The sequence below is a fragment of the Gnatocerus cornutus genome, chromosome 9 (genome assembly GCF_029298725.1).
Source record: "Gnatocerus cornutus isolate USDA-ARS CGAHR chromosome 9, icGnaCorn1.1, whole genome shotgun sequence".
In the NCBI taxonomy this organism is placed as follows: Eukaryota; Metazoa; Arthropoda; class Insecta; order Coleoptera; family Tenebrionidae; genus Gnatocerus; species Gnatocerus cornutus.
In genome coordinates this window covers 3,621,867-3,645,350 of record NC_142241.1, presented here as the reverse complement: position 1 = coordinate 3,645,350, position 23,484 = coordinate 3,621,867, and the positions used below count along the sequence as shown (strand labels likewise).

The window sequence follows — 23,484 nt, the reverse complement described above, 5'->3', positions numbered from 1 at the left end:
TACAGTGACCATATAAAATCTACGTCTTTGTTCCTTTTTGCAGAGTTAGCTGAAATCCGATTTACCACTTTTATGTCCTTCGACTTCAATTCAGTTGGAATCGATTTCGGAAGTCAATAGAGCTGTTGACAAACTCTTTGTTTGAGTGTCTTCTCTACGTTTCTAATTGTCATCGTTAGGGAAAATCCAAACCATTTTAACCAAATGTCGGGTGTTCAAATAAAAAAGCCATCAGACATGACAGACAGCGCTGACTTCATTGAACGGAAATGTTAAATAAGAAACTGTTATTCTAGATATTTACTTAATTCTAAGCAATTTTATTATAGAAAGCAAAACGTTAATAGCTATTTTTGTTACAAGTAAATAAAGTACTGGTTTTGCGGACTAATCGTAGAAGAGTCCGCAAAAACATTTTAGGTATGTGTTACAAACAACATTTTTTATTTACTAAAATTTCTCTAAAATATTGCGCTTCGGATGTTAGTTACCGTGCTTACATAGCAATCATCAGTTTGTTTAAAATAAACACAAAAAAATGACTGTTTCTTACATGCAAAGTAGAAGAAGAAGCAGAAATTACCAAAAACACGAAGAAAATAGTATTGAATTATTAATTCATATGGATCAAATAAAGTTTTGTAGTTGTTATTGTATTCAATCCGAAAAAGACTCATTGGAGGAACTAAATTGAGTCCGTAAAATAGCAATTTTTACTAAAAAAATATTGTAAGGCTTCTTGACATGGTCGTTGCCCTCTAATCGTTTTTGCTTTATTAAACGAAACGCCGAGAAAGCTTGTTAGCCGCAATACTTTCGGCACAATTTGTCCAGAAGTGCGGAAATCAGCTTAAATTATAAGACCAGCGAAAATTTAAGAAAGATTAAGAAGTTTAGCGGGGGACATAAAAGAGCTCGGCATTTCAGAACGTTGAACAAAAAATGAGTAGCGTTTCCACACAGAAACCCTTTTTTATTTTATTTCTTCATCGAAAAAAAGAGAATGAGATTGCAATCGGATTAAATTACAAAAATGAATTAATTCTATTGGCTACCATTGTCTTTATTTACCGTAACTTTTTCCTCATTGGTTAGATGTCCAAAATTGTTATTTATTGGATAATAAATGAGCTAATAAAGAATAAAAATAATAAAAAAACAAAAGATACCGAACTCTAGATTTGCTTTGCAACTTTTTCATTGGCTTTTGTTCATTGGATGGATTAGACGAAAACGACATAATGGTTGTAAACCACCAATTTTTATCAAGATTCAACGGCTGAATGCACGAAATCATCAAAATTCTTAGAAAAATCCACATATTTCGATGCTAAACGACGATTTCTCACCGTTTTCTGGCTTGAATTCGCAAAGAAGAGCTTGGATAATAATTATAAGTAAAAATAGAGTTCAATTATAACTTAGTCCAATCTTGCAGAAATTTTCGAAAAAACTAGTAAAACTAGGACTAAATCTAGAAGAACTAATAAATGTTATAAATAAATGTTGACGTGGTGTTAGTGTGGTTAAAGAAACATGTATTTAGTTTAAGGTATCAATAAAAACATGAATATTCAATTATTGGTTTTATGTCGACTATTAAAACAACGACCGTTTTAATGGTTATACGTTTTAACATAACGGTTTTATGCAGAAATTTAAGAGACAATTAAAGTGCAAGCCTTTCTAATTTTGCAGTACATAAATTAAGTCCTGTTGATCTAATTCCTAATTTTGAACGAAATTTGTACTGGAGCAGAGGAAAGTAATTTCTAAAGTATAATTGCTTCCTGATTCTAAATAAATAGAATAATAAAAAAAATAATTCCAATTTTTTGGTCCATATTAAGAACTCTTTTATCAAAAAGTTTTCTAAACTTCATTATTCAGGGCTGCGTTAGTCATTTCAAAACTCAATATGGTATGTGTCTAGAAATTAAGATTTTTTAAGCAATTGCATTGATTTTTTTTAAATTGTCAAAAAATAAAAAAAAGATGTTTCTTGTCTTGTAACTTCAAAACGATAAGATATAAGATCTCAATCATTTCAATCACAATCACAATAAAAAATCGTTATAATAATTCTCGAGTAATATGAAAAATTACATAAAAATCACTAAAAACATAGATTCATTAGTTAGCATAAATACATTCAGTATTTACGCTAACGGTGAGCTTTATAGGTCGTTGGAAAGCTTATTAACTTAGCTTTCTTAAACACTGTCAAGCACTCCCATAACGTTGTAAGTTTATAAAAAAAGTAACGAAAATAAATGTTTGTATGTACAGTACAACGTAAAAAAATAATTTCACAAGAATATCTCAGAATCCGGAGGCCATTTTACTTGAGAAATAATTTCGCCAGTACAAATTTTGCTTCCAGCTTTTTATGAGTTCTTTATTTCCATGTTTTGTTCATAATTAATAAACTATTAGAGCCACTTTACCCCAATTTTAGGCAAAGTGATTTCAATATGATCATCAATTTTTTCAAAATTTCAGCGTGTCTCGAAAAACATACAGAATAACAGAGTATGCAGATTGTGTGTACCAAGTGTTCCGCGAGTTGCTAAGGGAAATTTAAATTATATTTTTTCCTGCCCTCCAAAACGTCCAAATTAAATTCGGCTAATGGTGGATTGTGCTTTAAGAGGTTCTTAATTAAAGAGTCATTTTTATGATGCAATGGTATTGCGGCATTATTAACAAAATCGAATCAAAAACGTGGGATTTCAAATTTCCCACTCAAAATTTCGAAGTTGGTGATACTGATAATTGAGGAGCTGTCACGACAATTGTGCTTCTCAACAATGGCCTACACCTGACTTCCCCTTATTTTCTTGTGATTTCGTAAAACTTTCCCTGATTTCCTTATGATTTCGTCTCACCTCTCCTTATTTTTCGTAATTTTGTCTAAATTCCCTTGATTTCCTTGTTATTTCGTAAAACTTCCCCTGATTTCCTTGTGATTTCGTCCAACTTCTCCTTATTTCCTTGCAAGTTTGACTTCTCCTGATTTTATAGTGATTTCTCCTTATTTTCTAGTGATTTTCTATTGATGACATGATTTGTCAGGCATTAATACTTCTCAAAAATTTCATACACCTACATTCCCCTTATTTTCTCGCTGATTTCCTTGTGATTTCGTCCAACTTCCTCTGATTTTCTTGCAATTTCGTCTAAATTCCCCTAAATTTCTTGTGTTTTCGTAAAACTTCCTCTGATTTCCATGTGATTTCGTCCAACCTCGTCTTATGTTCATGTGTTTTCGTCTCACTTCTTCTGATTTCCTTATGATTTCGTCCAATCTATCCTTATTTCATTGTGATTTCATTAAAATTCCTCTGATTTTATTCTGATTTTATCTAACTTCCTCAGTCTTCGTCCAACTTCCCCTGATTACCTGGCAATTTCGTCCAAATTCCCCTAAATTTCTTGTGTTTTTGTAAAACTTCCTCTGATTTCCATCTGATTTCGTCCAACCTCGTCTTATATTCTTGTGTTTTCGTCTCACTTCTTCTGATTTCCTTATAATTTCGTCCGACCTTTCCTTATTTCATTGTGATTTCATCAAAATTCTTCTGATTTTCTTCTGATTTTATCTAACTTCCTCAGTTCTCCTATTGATTGCCCCTGATTTTCTAGTGATTTTCTATTGATGACATGATTTGTTAGGGATTAATACTTCTCAAAAATTTCGTACACTTAATTTCCCCTGATTTTCTCGCTAATTTTCTTGTGATTTCGTCCTACTTCCCCTGATTTCCTGGCAATTTCGTCCAAATTCCCCTAAATTTCTTGTGTTTTCGTAAAACTTCCTCTGATTTCGTCCAACCTGGTCTTATATTCTTGTGTTTTCGTCTCACTTCTTCTGATTTCCTTATGATTTCGTCCGACCTTCCTAATTTCATTGTGATTTCATCAAAATTCTTCTGATTTTCTTCTGATTTTATCTAACTTCCTCAGTTCTCCTATTGATTGCCCCTGATTTTCTAGTGATTTTCTATTGATGACATGATTTGTCAGGGATTAACACTTCTCAAAAATTTCATACACCTAATTTCCCCTGATTTTCTCGCTGATTTCCTTGTGATTTCGTCCAACTTCCCCTGATTTCCTGGTAATTTCGTCTAAATTCCCCTAAATTCCTTGTGTTTTCGTAAAACTTCCTCTGATTTCCATCTGATTTCGTCCAACCTTGTCTTATGTTCCTGTGTTTTCGTCTCACTTCTTCTAATTTCCTTATGATATCGTCCGACCTTTCCTTATTTCATTGTGATTTCATCAAAATTCTTTTGATTTTCTTCTCTTTATCTAACTTCCTCAGTTCTCCTATTGATTGCCCCTGATTTTCTAGTGATTTTCTATTGACGACATGATTTGTCAGGGATTAACACTTCTCAAAAATTTTATACACCTAATTTCCCCTGATTTTCTCGCTGATTTCCTTGTGATTTCGTCCAACTTCCCCTGATTTCCTGGAAATTTCGTCCAAATTCCCCTAAATTCCTTGTGTTTTCGTAAAACTTCCTCTGATTTCCATCTGATTTCCTCCAACCTTGTCTTATGTTCCTGTGTTTTCGTCTCACTTCTTCTAATTTCCTTATGATATCGTCCGACCTTTCCTTATTTCATTGTGATTTCATCAAAATTCTTTTGATTTTCTTCTGATTTTATCTAACTTTCTCAGTTCTCCTATTGATTGCCCCTGATTTTCTAGTGATTTTCTATTGACGACATGATTTGTCAGGGATTAACACTTCTCAAAAATTTCATACACCTAATTTCCCCTGATTTTCTCGCTGATTTCCTTGTGATTTCGTCCAACTTCCCCTGATTTCCTGGAAATTTCGTCCAAATTCCCCTAAATTTCTTGTGTTTTCGTAAAACTTCCTCTGATTTCCATCTGATTTCGTCCAACCTTGTCTTATGTTCCTGTGTTTTCGTCTCACTTCATCTAATTTCCTTATGATATCGTCCGACCTTTCCTTATTTCATTGTGATTTCATCAAAATTCTTTTGATTTTCTTCTGATTTTATCTAACTTCCTCAGTTCTCCTATTGATTGCCCCTGATTTTCTAGTGATTTTCTATTGATGACATGATTTGTCAGGGATTAACACTTCTCAAAAATTTCATACACCTAATTTCCCCTGATTTTCTCGCTGATTTCCTTGTGATTTCGTCCAACTTCCCCTGATTTCCTGGAAATTTCGTCCAAATTCCCCTAAATTCCTTGTGTTTTCGTAAAACTTCCTCTGATTTCCATCTGATTTCCTCCAACCTTGTCTTATGTTCCTGTGTTTTCGTCTCACTTCTTCTAATTTCCTTATGATATCGTCCGACCTTTCCTTATTTCATTGTGATTTCATCAAAATTTTTCTGATTTTCTTCTGATTTTATCTAACTTCCTCAATTCTCCTATTGATTGCCCCTGATTTTCTAGTGATTTTCTATTGATGACATGATTTGTCAGGGATTAACACTTCTCAAATATTTCATACACCTAATTTCCCCTGATTTTCTCGCTGATTTCCTTGTGATTTCGTCCAACTTCCCCTGATTTCCTGGAAATTTCGTCCAAATTCCCCTAAATTCCTTGTGTTTTCGTAAAACTTCCTCTGATTTCCATCTGATTTCCTCCAACCTTGTCTTATGTTCCTGTGTTTTCGTCTCACTTCTTCTAATTTCCTTATGATATCGTCCGACCTTTCCTTATTTCATTGTGATTTCATCAAAATTCTTTTGATTTTCTTCTGATTTTATCTAACTTTCTCAGTTCTCCTATTGATTGCCCCTGATTTTCTAGTGATTTTCTATTGACGACATGATTTGTCAGGGATTAACACTTCTCAAAAATTTCATACACCTAATTTCCCCTGATTTTCTCGCTGATTTCCTTGTGATTTCGTCCAACTTCCCCTGATTTCCTGGAAATTTCGTCCAAATTCCCCTAAATTTCTTGTGTTTTCGTAAAACTTCCTCTGATTTCCATCTGATTTCGTCCAACCTTGTCTTATGTTCCTGTGTTTTCGTCTCACTTCATCTAATTTCCTTATGATATCGTCCGACCTTTCCTTATTTCATTGTGATTTCATCAAAATTCTTTTGATTTTCTTCTGATTTTATCTAACTTCCTCAGTTCTCCTATTGATTGCCCCTGATTTTCTAGTGATTTTCTATTGATGACATGATTTGTCAGGGATTAACACTTCTCAAAAATTTCATACACCTAATTTCCCCTGATTTTCTCGCTGATTTCCTTGTGATTTCGTCCAACTTCCCCTGATTTCCTGGAAATTTCGTCCAAATTCCCCTAAATTTCTTGTGTTTTCGTAAAACTTCCTCTGATTTCCATCTGATTTCGTCCAACCTTGTCTTATGTTCTTGTGTTTTCGTCTCACTTTTTCTGATTTCCTTATGATATCGTCCGACCTTTCCTTATTTCATTGTGATTTCATCAAAATTCTTTTGATTTTCTTCTGATTTTATCTAACTTTCTCAGTTCTCCTATTGATTGCCCCTGATTTTCTAGTGATTTTCTATTGATGACATGATTTGTCAGGGATTAACACTTCTCAAAAATTTCATACACCTAATTTCCCCTGATTTTCTCGCTGATTTCCTTGTGATTTCGTCCAACTTCCCCTGATTTCCTGGAAATTTCGTCCAAATTCCCCTAAATTTCTTGTGTTTTCGTAAAACTTCCTCTGATTTCCATCTGATTTCGTCCAACCTTGTCTTATGTTCCTGTGTTTTCGTCTCACTTCATCTAATTTCCTTATGATATCGTCCGACCTTTCCTTATTTCATTGTGATTTCATCAAAATTCTTTTGATTTTCTTCTGATTTTATCTAACTTCCTCAGTTCTCCTATTGATTGCCCCTGATTTTCTAGTGATTTTCTATTGATGACATGATTTGTCAGGGATTAACACTTCTCAAAAATTTCATACACCTAATTTCCCCTGATTTTCTCGCTGATTTCCTTGTGATTTCGTCCAACTTCCCCTGATTTCCTGGAAATTTCGTCCAAATTCCCCTAAATTTCTTGTGTTTTCGTAAAACTTCCTCTGATTTCCATCTGATTTCGTCCAACCTTGTCTTATGTTCTTGTGTTTTCGTCTCACTTTTTCTGATTTCCTTATGATATCGTCCGACCTTTCCTTATTTCATTGTGATTTCATCAAAATTCTTTTGATTTTCTTCTGATTTTATCTAACTTTCTCAGTTCTCCTATTGATTGCCCCTGATTTTCTAGTGATTTTCTATTGACGACATGATTTGTCAGGGATTAACACTTCTCAAAAATTTCATACACCTAATTTCCCCTGATTTTCTCGCTGATTTCCTTGTGATTTCGTCCAACTTCCCCTGATTTCCTGGAAATTTCGTCCAAATTCCCCTAAATTTCTTGTGTTTTCGTAAAACTTCCTCTGATTTCCATCTGATTTCGTCCAACCTTGTCTTATGTTCCTGTGTTTTCGTCTCACTTCATCTAATTTCCTTATGATATCGTCCGACCTTTCCTTATTTCATTGTGATTTCATCAAAATTCTTTTGATTTTCTTCTGATTTTATCTAACTTTCTCAGTTCTCCTATTGATTGCCCCTGATTTTCTAGTGATTTTCTATTGACGACATGATTTGTCAGGGATTAACACTTCTCAAAAATTTCATACACCTAATTTCCCCTGATTTTCTCGCTGATTTCCTTGTGATTTCGTCCAACTTCCCCTGATTTCCTGGAAATTTCGTCCAAATTCCCCTAAATTTCTTGTGTTTTCGTAAAACTTCCTCTGATTTCCATCTGATTTCGTCCAACCTTGTCTTATGTTCTTGTGTTTTCGTCTCACTTTTTCTGATTTCCTTATGATTTCGTCCGACCATTCCTTATTTCATTGTGATTTCATTAAAATTCCTCTGATTTTCGTCTGATTTTATCTAACTTCCTCAGATCTCCTATTGATTGCCCCTGATTTTCTAGTGATATCCTAACGATTTCCCCCTAATTGCCAAAGACTAATACACCGATTTCCCAGGGAGGTTAACCCCTCGGTAAAAACAAAACAATAAAATTGCTTTGGAAAGGTTATTTGCAGTAAAAAGGTTAGTTTAGGCACAAAGCAATGTTACACAGTGATACGACCTTCGAAATTTTGAACGAAAAAATTGTCGTTTTACATTTTTTAATTGCATTTTATTACTAATGCCGTAATAATTCTAAAAATAATTCTCAAAATAAGTATTTTCTACCACAATGCGCTATAAACCAAATTAAAAATTTAAGATTTGGAGAAGCAGGGAAAAATAAAATTCCCATGTTATTCAGCAATTGGCGGAACACCCGGTACAGATGTAGGACTATGCGAAAATTCGTGTGTACAGAAAATGAACAGTTCGCTGACACAAATGTGTAACACAATCTAACCCGGTTACACAAAATCAGGAAACCAATTTAAATTCTACCGCCCGAAAAAGTTAAATCATAATTTTATAATTAATCCATTATGTCACGTTACAAGCGCCAACATTGCGTAAACAATAGAATCAGAAAAATGCGCCTCCGATTTTCACATGACTCATGACAAACCCATCATAATAAATATTCATGTTATATAAGCCACAATTAAAATCAAAGCCAAACCACATACCTTTCTTAGTGTTGGATTTACGAGTCGTTTTAACAAAATATGCGCGTTTCGCGTGTTTTGCGTTGATCTTCAGGGTCATTGGAAATTGTTATACGAGTGTGAGGCGCACTTCCCGTGAAATTACATCTGAAATATTCACTGCAACTCATCTCGTCGGCGTCGGACATGAATTCGTTTCGGGTTTGGCAGACGACGCCGGAGGTTTCGTGTCAAGGAACAAATCGATTTGGTTCAAAGAGAAATGAATAACAATGGCATTGCTTTGAGGTCTCGTCCAAATTGCGTAATTGAGGTACTTGTGATGGGATGTATGAGCTCAACACGGAAATACGGAAAATAATGAATCATTGCTAATTTCTATTAATTTTTAAACGTCTCGTCATCACTGAGAGAACATCATAAACAGAGCGAAGCAAACAATTATTCAATTCTAGTAGGGAATTCACGTCGAGTAATTAAATTCACCGAGTCCTGAGAATTCCGCCTAATCTGAAACACTTCCGTTTTTGAGATAATGTAAAACTAATTAAGTCAGGAGTAAGAACAATGAGACCAAGGTGGAAAAAACTGAGAAAAATCATCGTGGAAATGAAATTCTTGTGCAAATACTAGGAGAGTGTGGGTAATTTGACCTTTGCAAACTCGATAGAATTGACCTTGTAGAATAATGTAGACACTCTGATAAATCATGTTGCTCAAGCTTTACCAACTAGACGAAATGCCAAAAAAGCCATTAACACGCTTTTAGAAAGTATTGCGCAAATTAATGTGCTAAAATTGAATAAAAAAATTGCATCAAAATCATTTGAATAATTCCAGCCATCCAAGAATCCAAGCGATTTGTTTGTAACTTCTTATCCGCACGCGATTACTTTTTAACACCGATCGGAACGTCATTTGCACTGGACTATAGACATGTTTATAAACATGACATAAACTTATCAACATGTTTCTAAATGTAAGCTTATCTTAATTGTAAGTACACTGCTGATAAGAGACGGAATTCCTAAACAGTAATTAATGAAAAATGTGATGTTGAGTTCTTGAAAAGGAACTTTTATGGATCATTTGATTCGCGTTGTTTTTGCGTTTTTAACAGTTCTTTGACGTCAAATTGTTCTCTTCTCGTTTGAGTAAAAATTTAGAGATTAATTCTCACTTTGGATTGTTTACAAGTTGGATTTTCATTACGAAATCTCAGTGTCTCTGTATGTAAATAGACAGATAAAATTTCATCCTTTTTTTATTAAAATGATGTGTTGTTACTCTGCCTAATCTATCCTTCGAGAACTTTCTATTCGCCCAATTTGGGATATCTGTGGGTGGATTCTACCTCAATCCCACTCCTAAAAGAGATTAAAATCCCTTCTACCTGCCAGTCCTTCAGGTGCCCTTTTGATGGTCACTTGCGTGACCTTTGAGTTCCCCTCAACTCTGTCCCGCCGAACTTGAACTTGAATTTTCTGTTCGTTTCAAACCGCTCTCTTCGAACAAATCCCCAGCTTTAAAACAGCCAGTTATGTTATTAAAGTTAATTAGGAAGAGAGCAAGCAGCTGATGCGCTCCAGCGGGTATCAGGGCCGCGTTTTTTGGAACGATTTTCTGCGCTTTCTACCAACCTCTCTATTGTTTTTGCAGAAGATGTGTGGTTCACATGTCATTTCGCTCATTTCATTGCACATTGTAATCGTTTCTTGCACACTTTGACCTGGAGGAGAGGGGAAGAAGAAGCCGGATGTGAGATTACTGTCTCGGCATTTTGTTTACACGTGTTTGTTTTTCTTGGCTCCCAAATATCAATGAACAAGGTGAAAAATTGCTTGCATTTTTACAAAGTTCAAGAGCCTTCTTAATTAAACACAAATCCTTAATCACCGCGCCTAATTGCCTCTCCAAAATAACTTTTTCCGAGCCCGTCCTAGACACACTTTTCTTCCTCCGCCGTGCTCGCTGCATCTCAAGAAGCCAAAGACCGTGAAATTTACATTTTGCTGATGGTTTTGTTTAAAGGTCCACTCTTGTCTCATTTGAATACCCGTTATCCTCACCCAATCATTTGGAAAAACTCAAAGACCACATTAGCTCTCCCTCTTCAATACACGACTTTACCATTAATTGAAGATGTGAACTTTAGTGAGTTGCGACATTCGATATGGAGATGAAGCTTCCGCTTGTGGGTGCTCTTAATGACGCCGCAGTGATGGAAAAGCAATGAATATTGAATATTCAAAGAAAGAAGTTTGTGGCGGCGAACTGAAGATTATTCAGATTTGAGCAACCAAATCGCAGATCGATAAACTCTGATGATTTCAACTATTATTAGTCACGTTATTTGACTCGATTTCCAGGGGAGTATTTACAGAATTGAAAATTAAAACGATTTTCTTCCAGTCATTTCGATCGCTACAACGCGGTCATTTATTTTTACGATCGGGTTTATTATCCTGTCCACGATCGAATGGAATTTTTTTTCTGAGTGAGCGTCCCGACATAATTCAAATGTTTGCATATTTCTGGACAAAAGCTCAAGTTTCGAGTTATTTTTACTTGTTTTAACGTGCCAAAAACATTTATTTTTCGGACGTGTTCGATGTAGCGTGTTGGATATTTATGCAGTATTTTGTTGGAGATCACAGTTTTCTCCTTTTTATTTTCTGCGCTTATCCCGAATTAGGATTCGGGATTTAAACCGCCATTTCCGGCTGGTTGGGAATGCACACGTCGCGACGAATCTGAATCATCCCGGTCTGGAATAAATTATTGTGTAAACAATCGCGAAAAAATCTTAGCACTCATTTGGATCCGTAAATTGTCGCTTTATATTCATCAAAATCATTGTTGACCAGTGTAATAATTACAGAAAATTGACGAAATTACCTTCCTCACCAGATTTAGCACCTTCCGATTATATTTTTATCTGTTCCCTAGTTTGAAAAAACAGTTGAAAAGAAAAAGATATTCATTTTCATTTTAGACAAATATTTTAGAACAAAAAAAAATTTTTTTTACAGATTTTTATTTTTAGATTAGAACGAAAAATTTTGACCTTTAATAAAATTTTAAAATCTTTACACTTTAAACGATAAAACAATAAAATTTGGAGACGTTGTTACTTTTGGTGAGTTTCTTAAGAATGCCATTGGAACATTTTAGAACGCTAAAAAAAATCTTAGAAATTTTATGTGTTAATTAAACAATAATAAATGGTATAACTCTGGCAGTTTTAAAATTAAACACTGTTATAATCACTAATAATATTTCATGTATTTGTAATTAATTTTTATTCATATTACTTAAAGTATAGTGGGTGGTAGGTTTATCTCTGATAACTAAGCTTAACCTTTGCTCCTGATACTACCCTAATATAGACGTCTGCCCTTTGATCCGGGTAGATATTCTTAATTTGTATTTCTAATAGAAATTATGTATTTGATCTTTGATCCGGATGCGACCCCCATTAGACATTTGGTCTTTAACCCATTTTTATCTGTTAGAACTCATATAAAACCACCACCACCCTGTTATAATTAAATTCCGTTTTTACCATCGTACGTTGCGGTTACCCTGTAAACGTATTTTTGTCGAATATACATTTTAATTAAGTACATTGAGTGTCTCTGTGAGTGCCCATCACTGATTTCCCTTTTTGACGACGACAAGTCCCAAGAAGGTCCCATAACAAAAAATTGGTGTCAGAAGTGGGATTGGGAACATTTAATTGGAAGATTAGAAGCATTCGATTGGGAGCATTGGAAGATTGAAACCATCGGGATCAACATTCCAAAGAAAACGCAGGATTCTTTCGCGGTAAGCAGAGATTTATTTTTCTTGCTGTTTTTTGTGCTACTTGTTATTGCTTGTTATAATCATGCCTGAAACTCCAACAACTCCAGCAACTCCAGTCCATAATTTCTCTGATATAAGGTCTTTAATACCTGATTCATTTTCGGGAGATCGACGAGATTTTTATGAGTTTCTTCAAAACTGTGAGAACGCTTATAAGTTGTGTGAAGGTACACAAAAAAGTTTAATGCTTGTTTATATTGTGTCAAAACTAAAGGGATCAGCTAGAGCTCAAATTCAGGAAAAAGAATTTACTAATTGGGATGACTTAAAAAATGTTTTAACCGAAGCTTTTTCTGATAATAGAGACTTAACTCAGTTGCTTGAAGATTTAAATAATATTAGACAAAACAGAACGGAATCAGTACATTCATTTCACACTAGGTTAGACCAGATTCGAACTCGTGTTTTAAATGCAATTTCTCTTAAACATAGAGGTGATATAAATTTACAAGGTAGATTAGATTCAATTCGCGAGATGGCTTTACAACGATTCATTCTTCATTCATCAGACGAAATTTCTACAGCTCTTCGTCGTAGTAAACCATCTACATTAGCATCTGCACTTTCGGAAGCTTTATTAGAAGAAAAACATTTGCAAGTTCGAAAAATTAACAATTTTAACTCTGTAAAAATTTGTAACTTCTGCAAAAAACCTGGTCATTTACTTAAAGATTGTCGAACGAGAAAAAAAGGCAACGATAATAACGTGAATTTCAATAATCAAAACGCATCCAGCGCGAGCAATCAAAATTCAAATCAAAATAAAACATGTAATTATTGCAAAAAATCTGGACATTTGATTCACGAATGTCGAAAACGCGAATATAACAATAACAAAAAACGACAAAATCAAACTACAACTTCCCAAGCCGATGTACATTTAAACTCCGTACAGTCCCAGGTAACTGCCGTACCTGTGGACTTACTCTAAATCTTAAATCGGCAAGAAGTCAAAACGAAAATCTAAATGTTTGTAAATGCATTATTAATAATAATAATAATCATCATGAGTCTAAAAATAATCGAGTCGAGAACCCCAATAATCATAAACTAAAAATAGAAAACGTCTTTTTATCTCATAATGATAGTGCCTGTTATTTATCGGTTAATCACCAGAATTTGGATTTCAAATTTCTTGTAGACACAGGGGCAAGTGTAAGTCTAATTAAAGTGGATAAATTACGAAAACTAAAAGGTGTTTTTTATAATCCTCAAGATAAAGTTTCGCTGAACGGTTTGAGTGCAAACGGTTTAGTTGACACAGTCGGTAGCGTATCTTTAGATTTAAATTTCTTTAATCACAAGATAACGATTAAATTTTACATTGTTAAAGACAATACGAATATTCCATTCGACGGTTTAATTGGCAACGATTTTCTACTAACTCAACAAAAAGCCGAAATCAATTACGAAAAATCTGAATTAAAACTTAAAGATCTGCCATTTCCTTTAAAACTCAGTTTTAATTCAAATGTTGTCAACAATAACTGCTATTATCTTCCACCTCGTTCTGAGACAATAGTTGAAGCTAACATTCTAAATAAAAATATTTCAGAAGGTCTAACTCCTGAAATCAAAATTCTTGACGATGTCTATCTTGCTAAGGCAATTCTGAAAGTTAATGAAAACGGAAAAGCATTAACCACAATTCTTAATTCTTCTAATAAAATAATCAAAATCGAGAAAATCGACTTAGTATTAGAGGAATTCGACAGTCATGCATGTTTCACGATAAACAAAGACTCTGTAAACAAAAGCCAAAATTTAAAAAATAGATCGGATCTATTACAAACCAATTTACGATTGGAACATTTAAATCCAGAAGAGAAATTTACACTCATGGATCTCTGTAAATCATATGACGATATCTTTTATCTTCCGGGTGATAATTTAACACATACGGAAACGGTTCAACACGAAATAATAACAACAAATGTAAAACCGATTTCATCCAAAATCTATCGTTATCCAAAAGTTCACGAAATCGAAGTTGAAAATCAGATAAATCAAATGCTAAAAGACAATATAATCAGACCATCAAAGAGTCCATACAACAGCCCACTTTGGGTTGTGCCTAAAACTAGAACAGACACTTCAGGTAAACGTAAATGGCGCATTGTAACAGATTATCGTCAACTTAATAATTTCACAGGAGGCGATTCCTTTCCAATTCCAAATATAGACCATATTTTGGATCAGTTGGGACATAGTAAATATTTCACTACTCTGGACTTAGCAATGGGATTTAATCAAATATTAGTAAGACCTGAAGACGTCAATAAAACAGCTTTTTCAACACCTAATGGGCATTACGAATATCTTCGCATGCCTTTCGGACTAAAAAATGCACCTGCAACTTTTAGTAGATTAATGAAATCAGTATTAACTGGTCTTGAAGGAAGTCAATGCTTCACATATTTAGACGACATCATAATATATGCCTCTTCATTACAGGAACATAACGACAAATTGCAAAACGTTTTCGAACGGTTAAGAACAAACAATTTAAAATTACAACCCGACAAATGCGAATTTTTACATAAGGAAATCTCATATTTGGGTCATGTTATTACTGATAATGGCGTAAAACCAAATCCTGAAAAGATTCGTGCAATTGTCGACTATCCTACACCTGTCGATCAAAAATCGATTAAACAATTTCTCGGTTTAATGGGATATTATAGAAAATTTGTTAAAGACTTTTCGTCTATTGCAAAACCATTAACAACTTTGTTAAAAAAGGGTGTAAAATTTGTTTGGAATACAGAACAAGAAAACGCTTTCCAGCATTTCAAAAATGCCTTAATAAATGAACCAATTTTGCAATATCCTGATTACACGAAACCTTTTATTTTAACTACGGACGCTTCAAATTACGCGATAGGCGCTGTTTTATCACAAGGTGAGCTAGGTAAAGACTTACCAATCTCATTCGCGTCTCGTACACTCAATAAGGCTGAAACTAACTACAGTACAACAGAAAAAGAATTACTTGCGATTGTTTGGGCTACAAAACACTTTCGACCATACCTCTATGGCCAAAAATTTGTAATCATCACTGATCATCGACCATTAACTTGGTTATTCAATTGTAAAGATCCGTCTTCGCGACTCATACGTTGGCGCTTAAAATTAGAGGAATACGACTACGAAATTCATTACAAACCGGGTCGTATAAATTCAAATGCTGACGCTCTTTCAAGAAACCCCATAATGATGATAAACAACGAATCATATGATGATTTTATTCGTTTTCATTATCAAAATCAAGATTTAATCGAAATCAATCACATTCGCGAAAAACCATTTTCCAAATTTCCAAACGCTTTCTTCATTTCAAAAGACCTTAATCAAAATAACAAATATTTTAATTCAATCTCTGAACGTTATGATTTAAACTTAATTCCTCACGAAATCGACAGTTATGATACAATAACTTTGAAGAATGATCAGACGCAACAAACTACATTTTTAATGATATCACATCTTAACCACTTTGACGTACCATCCTATAAAGATGTCTTTTATAGTTTGCTCAATTTGAGAAAGAAAATTCGGGAAGCTAACTTAAGAAAAATTTTCATTGAAAATCCACGATTACTAAATAAGAAATTTAAAATAGATTTAATACACGAAATGATTCATTATATTTTCAATCAGACTGATGTTGAAGTTTCCATAACTGACCGTTGCAAATTAGAGCCAAAAGACGAAGAAGAAATTAACAACATTTTGAAAGAAAATCATTGTACTGCCATCGCAGGACATCGGGGATTTTTCAAAACGTATCAGATAATCAAAGAAATATACAAATGGAAAAACATGAAAAAGGACATACGAAAATTTATAAAAAGTTGTAAAGATTGTCAGTTAAACAAAACAAATCGTCACCCTCTTAAAGCACCGATGGAAATAACTTCCACCGCAACTCAACCATTTGAAAAATTATTTCTCGATATCGTAGGTCCATTACCTATCACCGAAAGTAATAATCGATTCATCCTAACTCTTCAAGACGATTTAACAAAATTTTCATACGCATATCCAATTCCAAATCATGAAGCTCAGCAGATTGCTGAAAAATTATGCGAATTCATCATGATTTTCGGCATACCTAAATCGATTGTAACCGATAACTCCACTGATTTTACCTCTAATTTGATTAAAGAAGTTAATAAACTTTTCAAGATCCGTCACATTACTACTTCACCATATCATCCACAAAGCAATGGAGCTCTAGAACGTTCACATTCCACACTTAAAGATTACCTCAAACACTTTATTAACAAAACACAAACCGATTGGGATAAGTTTGTATCAAGTGCCATGTTTTCGTATAACACATCAATTCACACAACAACTAAATTTACTCCATTTGAGCTAGTTTTCGGAAATAAAGCTATTTTACCACAAACAGTAACTTCTTCACCAGAATTCAGATATAGTTATGATGACTACCATCAACAATTAAAACTCCGACTAAACAAAACATTCGAAATTGCCCGCGAAAATTCAGGAAAAAGCAAAGAAAAATCCAAAATTAGATATGACAGAAATTCGCACGACTATAATTTTAAGAAAGATGATTTGGTACTTATCCAAGATAGAGCAAATAAGCCAGGATATAGTAAAAAACTATCACCGACTTATAAAGGTCCCTATAAAATAGAAAAAATTAATCCAAACCAAACAGTCGTCGTAATTATTAAGAAACAACGGAAAACATATCACAAAAATCTATTGAAACCATTTGTTTCAGATTAGGAACAAAACAACCAGTACTAATATGCTCAAATATCTCATCATCATTATCCTTTTTAACCATTTTCCAATATCTATTTTTTGTCTTAATTCCCATAAAGTCACGCAGCTTCCTAAAAATGCCGGAATATATTACCAAAACTTGGGACATGTCAAAACATATAACAGCTTTCTATCGTTATTGTCTTATACAAATCTCACATTTTCACATGAAAAGCTTACTTTAATTGAAAAAGTTTATGTTGATAGTCTAGATTTATGCGACCGGTGCGAAAACCATAATGGACAAAGGATTACATGTAGAAAATCTTTAGCCTTTTTAAAAATTCAAATTTCCCAGGTTTACAAGAAATTCGAAACTATTTTGCATTTAACTGACCACACACTTAAAGTCACACGTAAGCGTCGAGGTCTCATTGACGGTATATCTACCGGTATGAAATGGCTGTTTGGCACACCAGACGCAAATGATGCAAAATTCTATTCAGAATCCATTACGGCTTTACAAGACAAGCATCGCGAAACAATAAATTTAATGCGACAACAGGTTCATGTTTTGACTTCTGCCATAGTAAATTATAACAGCTCTGTTCAGTCTCTTAAATCAAATGAAAATAAGCTCAATGATAACATTAATAAATTCAACTCGTTTAGTAAATCAGTATCGGAAAATATTAACAATATCGTATCAGCTCAAGCTGTTCTTAATCATCTAACTTTATTGGAAGAACTAATTGTCGAGCTAAATGAAGAATGCGACACAATAATATCTTCAATATTATTTGCAAAGCAAAATATTCTACATCCATTCATTGTCACTCCGACCGATTTTAAGAATGAACTAAGTAACATCAAACTTAAATCGAATACTCAACTTCCAATTCCTCTAGATCAAGAATTTAAAATTCACAATTATTTTGCATTAAGTAAAATTTCAGTAATTTATGATAATGATGTTCTAATTTATGTTATCAGAATTCCTTTAATAGATAACATTAGATACTTTTTATATAAATTAATTCCTCTCCCTTCACCATCAAATCATTCGACTGTCTATTCCTATATCAATCCTAGTTTTTCCTTCCTAATGATGAGCATTACAAGGACGCACTACGGACAGTTGGAAGATCTCTCTGTATGCTTGGAACTGCTGAATTCCGAATATCTTTGTCCAAGACCTGTCATACGTCTAACGTCACAACAACCAATCTGCGAAGTGAAACTTAGAGTTGAAGATGTCCAGTCCATACCTGAAGATTGTATGACAAGAACCATCAAAGCAAACATCGAAGTTTGGCATCAATTATCCAGTAATCAATGGTTATATGCTATGAGCCATGCAACATCAGCTACGATCTCATGCGACTCTGATTTCGAAAACGCCATCGAAATTACGTTCAAAGATGTTGGAATTTTGGAATTGGCACCTCACTGTCACTGCTACACGATGACTACAAACTTGGTTGCTTCATCCAATATTTCCCACAACTTCACGAACTACATTCCACATGTCGACATCAATTCCGACGATTGCTGTGTAGAAAATCAGAAGATTTTGGTAGCTTCGCAAATGGATCCTATTCACATCGACAGCAATAATTTGGACGAACTTCGGCATGCGAACCTCAAACTTCAAAAGTTCGACGACGTCCTGGAAACCGAGATGAACAACTCCTTTGGCAATCATCATTATTTCAACTTTTTCGGATTCTCGATCGCAGTGGTTTTCGTTCTCGTTGTCATATTCTCTATCTGCTGCTGCATATCGAGATACTGCTGCGATTGCACCTGGATCCCTTGTGTCGGACGGTTTCTCCCAAAGAAATGTTCTGGAAAACTTCTGTCCAACTTTTGGGTACCTCGAAATAGACGTGACTCCATTGCACTGTCTGTCCACACTGGAGAACGTTTCGAAACAACTACAAGTCCAGCGGTTCCAATGGAAGAAAACAATGAACAAACTCCTGTTATTAGTAATCCTTATAATTTGCGATCAAGAAATAGTAGTTTATCTAAATTGTAAATTTTGTAGGTATATCAAAACTCTTAGGGAGGAAGAGTGTTATAATCACTAATAATATTTCATGTATTTGTAATTAATTTTTATTCATATTACTTAAAGTATAGTGGGTGGTAGGTTTATCTCTGATAACTAAGCTTAACCTTTGCTCCTGATACTACCCTAATATAGACGTCTGCCCTTTGATCCGGGTAGATATTCTTAATTTGTATTTCTAATAGAAATTATGTATTTGATCTTTGATCCGGATGCGACCCCCATTAGACATTTGGTCTTTAACCCATTTTTATCTGTTAGAACTCATATAAAACCACCACCACCCTGTTATAATTAAATTCCGTTTTTACCATCGTACGTTGCGGTTACCCTGTAAACGTATTTTTGTCGAATATACATTTTAATTAAGTACATTGAGTGTCTCTGTGAGTGCCCATCACTGATTTCCCTTTTTGACGACGACAAGTCCCAAGAAGGTCCCATAACAACACGTAATCTTTGGCTACATTTCTTATTTCCGTACAAGACAAATTACAAAATTTTCGGATAAATTTTTAGAGCAAGAGAAACAAATTTTAGAAATTTTTATTTTACGAATCATCCAAAAATAACCAAATTTTTACGAAATGTCATAACTTTGATCCTTTTAATGCTAAAACAATAAAATTTCGAGATCTTGTTACTTTCGGCAGGTTAATTAAGTGTGCCAAATTGCAAAATTTTAGAACGTGCGGAAAAAATAAAATTTGTATTTTTGAGATACATTAAAAATTCAAAAATTTCATAAATGGCATAACTCTGGCAGTTTTATAGTTCCAAAAGTGAACTGTTGTTGCATTACTTACTTACTCCAGTTCGCTAATTAATTGAGTCAAATTACAAAATTTTAGGGCAAGAGAAACAAATTTTTTGAAATTTTTATTTTACGGATGATCCAGAAATTTCCGAATTTTTACGAAATGTCTTAACTTTGACACTTTTAATGCTAAAACTATAAAATTTAGAGACCTTGTTAGTTTCAGTTAGTCAATTAAGTATACCAAATTGCAAAATTTTAGAACGCACGGAAAAAAAATAGAAATTTGTATTTTTGGGACCAATTTAAAATTCGGATATTTCTAATAAATGGTATAATTCTAGCAGTTTTATAGTTAGAAAAGTGAACTTTGGTTGCATTACTTCTTTCAGTTCGCTTATTAATTGAGCCAAATTACAAAATTTTGGAGCAAGAGAAACAAATTTTAGAAATTTTAGTTTTACCAATAATCCAAAAATAACCAATTTTTAAGAAATATCATAACTTTGACACTTTTAATGCTAAAACAATAAAATTTCGAGATCTTGTTACTTTCGGCAGGTTAATTAAGTGTGCTAAATTTCAAAATTTTAGAACGAGCGGAAAAAACTTAAAATTTGTATTTTTGGATACATTAAAAATTCAGATATTTTATAAATGCATAACTCTGGCAGTTTTATATTTCGAAAAGTAAACTGTTGTTGCATTACTTACTTCAGTTAGCTAATTAATTGAGCCACATTACAAAATTTTACGGCATGAGAAATAAATTTTGTAAATTTTTATTTTATGGACAATCCAAACATTTCCGAATTTTACGAAATGTCTTAACTTTGACACTTTTAATGCTAAAACTATAAAATTTGGAGACCTTATTACTTTCAGTTGGTTAATTAAGTATTCCAAATTGCAAAATTTTAAAACGTGCGGGAAAAAAATAGAAATTTGTATTTTTGGGACTAATTAAAAATTCAGATATCTCTTATAAATGGTATAATTCTTGCAATTTTATAGTAAGAAAAATGAACTTTAGTCCATTACTTATTTGAGTTCGCTAATTAATGAAACCAAATTACAAAATTTTGGGATAAGAAAAACAAATTTTAGAAAATTTTATTTTACGGATCATCCTAAAATTACCGAATTTGTCCGAAATGGCATAACTTTGACATTTTTAATGCTAAAACAATAAAATTTGGAGACCTTGTCACCTTCGGCAGGTTAATTAAGTGTGTCAAAGTGCAAGATTTTAGAACGTGCGGGAAGAAAATGTAGAAATTTGTATTTTTGGGACAAATTAATTTAGATATTTACAATAAATGTTACTATTATATAACGCCATTTCCGGCTGGTTGGAGTCTAAATTATCCCGGTCTGGAATAAATTATTGTGTAAACATTCGCGCAAAAATCTTAGCGGACTCATTTGGATCCGTAAATTGTCGCTTTATACTCTTCCGTGGAAACAAGTAAATCAACAATTTATTTTATCAAAGCGCCCAATTTCCATTTTGACAGTAGTGAGAGTAAAATGACCGTTGCGTACGAATTAATCGCCGACACACCTCAACCGTCTTTCAAAACAAAAACAGAATCTTTTCGAGATGATCCTCAGCAGCACACGCACGCAACAACCATCGAATTTGACCCTGGAAGACAGCAAACAGGTAGAGCCACTTTCAACGATGGGTCAAAACAGCTCGCAAATTACCAAACAAACCTCTTCGATTGAAGAATTATGTACTTATATAGGTAAATCTGACGTAACCGTTACAGTAAAAGTGTCTTCTCACCGGCAACTTCTCTAATTTCCTTCGTCGCGTTATTCCCAGCACTAATAAAATCCGAAAGGGAAAGCGACGACGCGATCAGCCTCCTCTTCTCCTCGAAATTGAGGTAATCCAGACTGTTACTCCTCTGGGGCGCCACTATGGCGACGCTCTTCATCTTCGTCGTCGCGTTTCCGTTCTTCTCGTGCATGATTTGCGACGGCGCCAACACCACTTCACTCACAGACATCACCACAACAACTAAACGCACCAGGTAGAATCATCATGGGCACCCCGAGACAGGTGGTTTCACGATTCAAGGACATGTATACTTAACCCCTCATCTTTCGGTCTTAACTCGGCACTCGTGCGTGCCAACCGCGAAGTTGCTTCGTACTGAGCGTGGACGACGCAGTCGCCCCCCAAACTCCGATGACTTCGCGCTCTGTCTGGTTGGTGGGGTTAGAGAGAGCTGGGGGAACAGTTTGAATTTGGGGGAGCGGGTAACTATGGTGATAGGAGAAACCCTCGTGCGAGTCGGACAGGTTTTGATGCACCTGATGCAACGCAATGAGCGAAATTGGGGAGGGCAGGTTATTGCTCTATATCTGTTTAATTAAAAATTATAAGATCGTCCTGAAGAACATAAATGTTATCGCAATTAGAGTCAAAACACAATCGAATAAAACCACTCCATCGGGCGCATTAATTTCCAATTTCATCTAATCCAAATTAAGCCAGGATGAGCGAAACCGAACATGCCTAAATTTAAAATCCTCGTTATAAATTCCGGCTAAAATCGGTGGGAAATTACCCCAAAGAAAAATCGCATTTTATGTATCAAGCGCGCAAAATAAAACATTCACGGACGAAGCGGAAAAACTCTTCTTGCACATGAATAAAATCAATATTATTTGATGTCCAATTTTCGCAGAAAGTGGCGTTGTTTGTTCGAAGTTCATGAATTATTTCATTTCTGAACAGACATAATAAATGATTCAATGAATAATAAATTATACGGTATGGTAACTGCACTGCATTCTTACACTTCGCATGATTACGAACTGGATTGGCAGAAAAATAGAAAGAAAAAACAGATTGCCGCACAACTCATGACTACAAATTAGAGTCGTTTAGTGGTCGTTTGCTTTGCTCGTTTAAAATCGTGTTTTTTAAGGCTAATATTTCCTAATTTATTTCCATTCGCAGTTCATTCAGGCTTCGAAGACACACCGACTATGTAAGATTTTTACTCACCGTCGCTATTCTGTGGCTCTTCAGCGTACGTACCTGAAACAAATCATTATTAAGTATCAAATCAATAGAGAGGATCTAAAGATTAAAATTCTGAAGAATCTTAGAGCCATTAGGTATACGAAATTCTAACGAATCAAGGAAAAATCAAGGAACTAAAACTCAGTTTCTAGTTTAGTTTAGTTTCTCCATTAGTTTTTGGGACAAAAATGGTAAGAGTATAATTTTTGCAGATTACTTGGAAGCTGCAACAAGAGCATATTATGCCCCATTATTGATTAAACTCCGAACAAAGATAATTGAAAAACGTCAAGCAAAAATCTCAAAAGGCGTGCTCTTTCTACAAGACAACGCACCGGCTCACAAGTCCTTGATAATCATTACAGAA

The 23,484-nt window shown here is 34.2% G+C and overlaps 1 protein-coding gene across 9 annotated transcripts in view; it reads right to left on the bottom strand.

Moving 5' to 3' along the window:
• Positions 1-23,484, bottom strand: part of LOC148167839 (phosphatase and actin regulator 2) — an 83,042-nt gene that overhangs the window by 44,865 nt on the left and 14,693 nt on the right. For 7 of the 9 annotated variants that reach the window (XM_088044843.1, XM_088044848.1, XM_088044844.1 and 4 more), the window contains one exon: positions 23,100-23,132. The exons of 1 other annotated variant lie outside the window; for it this stretch is intronic. In XM_088044843.1, the coding sequence (XP_087900969.1) occupies positions 23,100-23,132 (33 nt within the window). Of the gene's footprint in view, positions 1-21,866; positions 22,272-23,099; positions 23,133-23,484 lie in introns of those variants that run through there. One more of the 9 variants, XM_088044845.1, reaches the window with a different exon arrangement.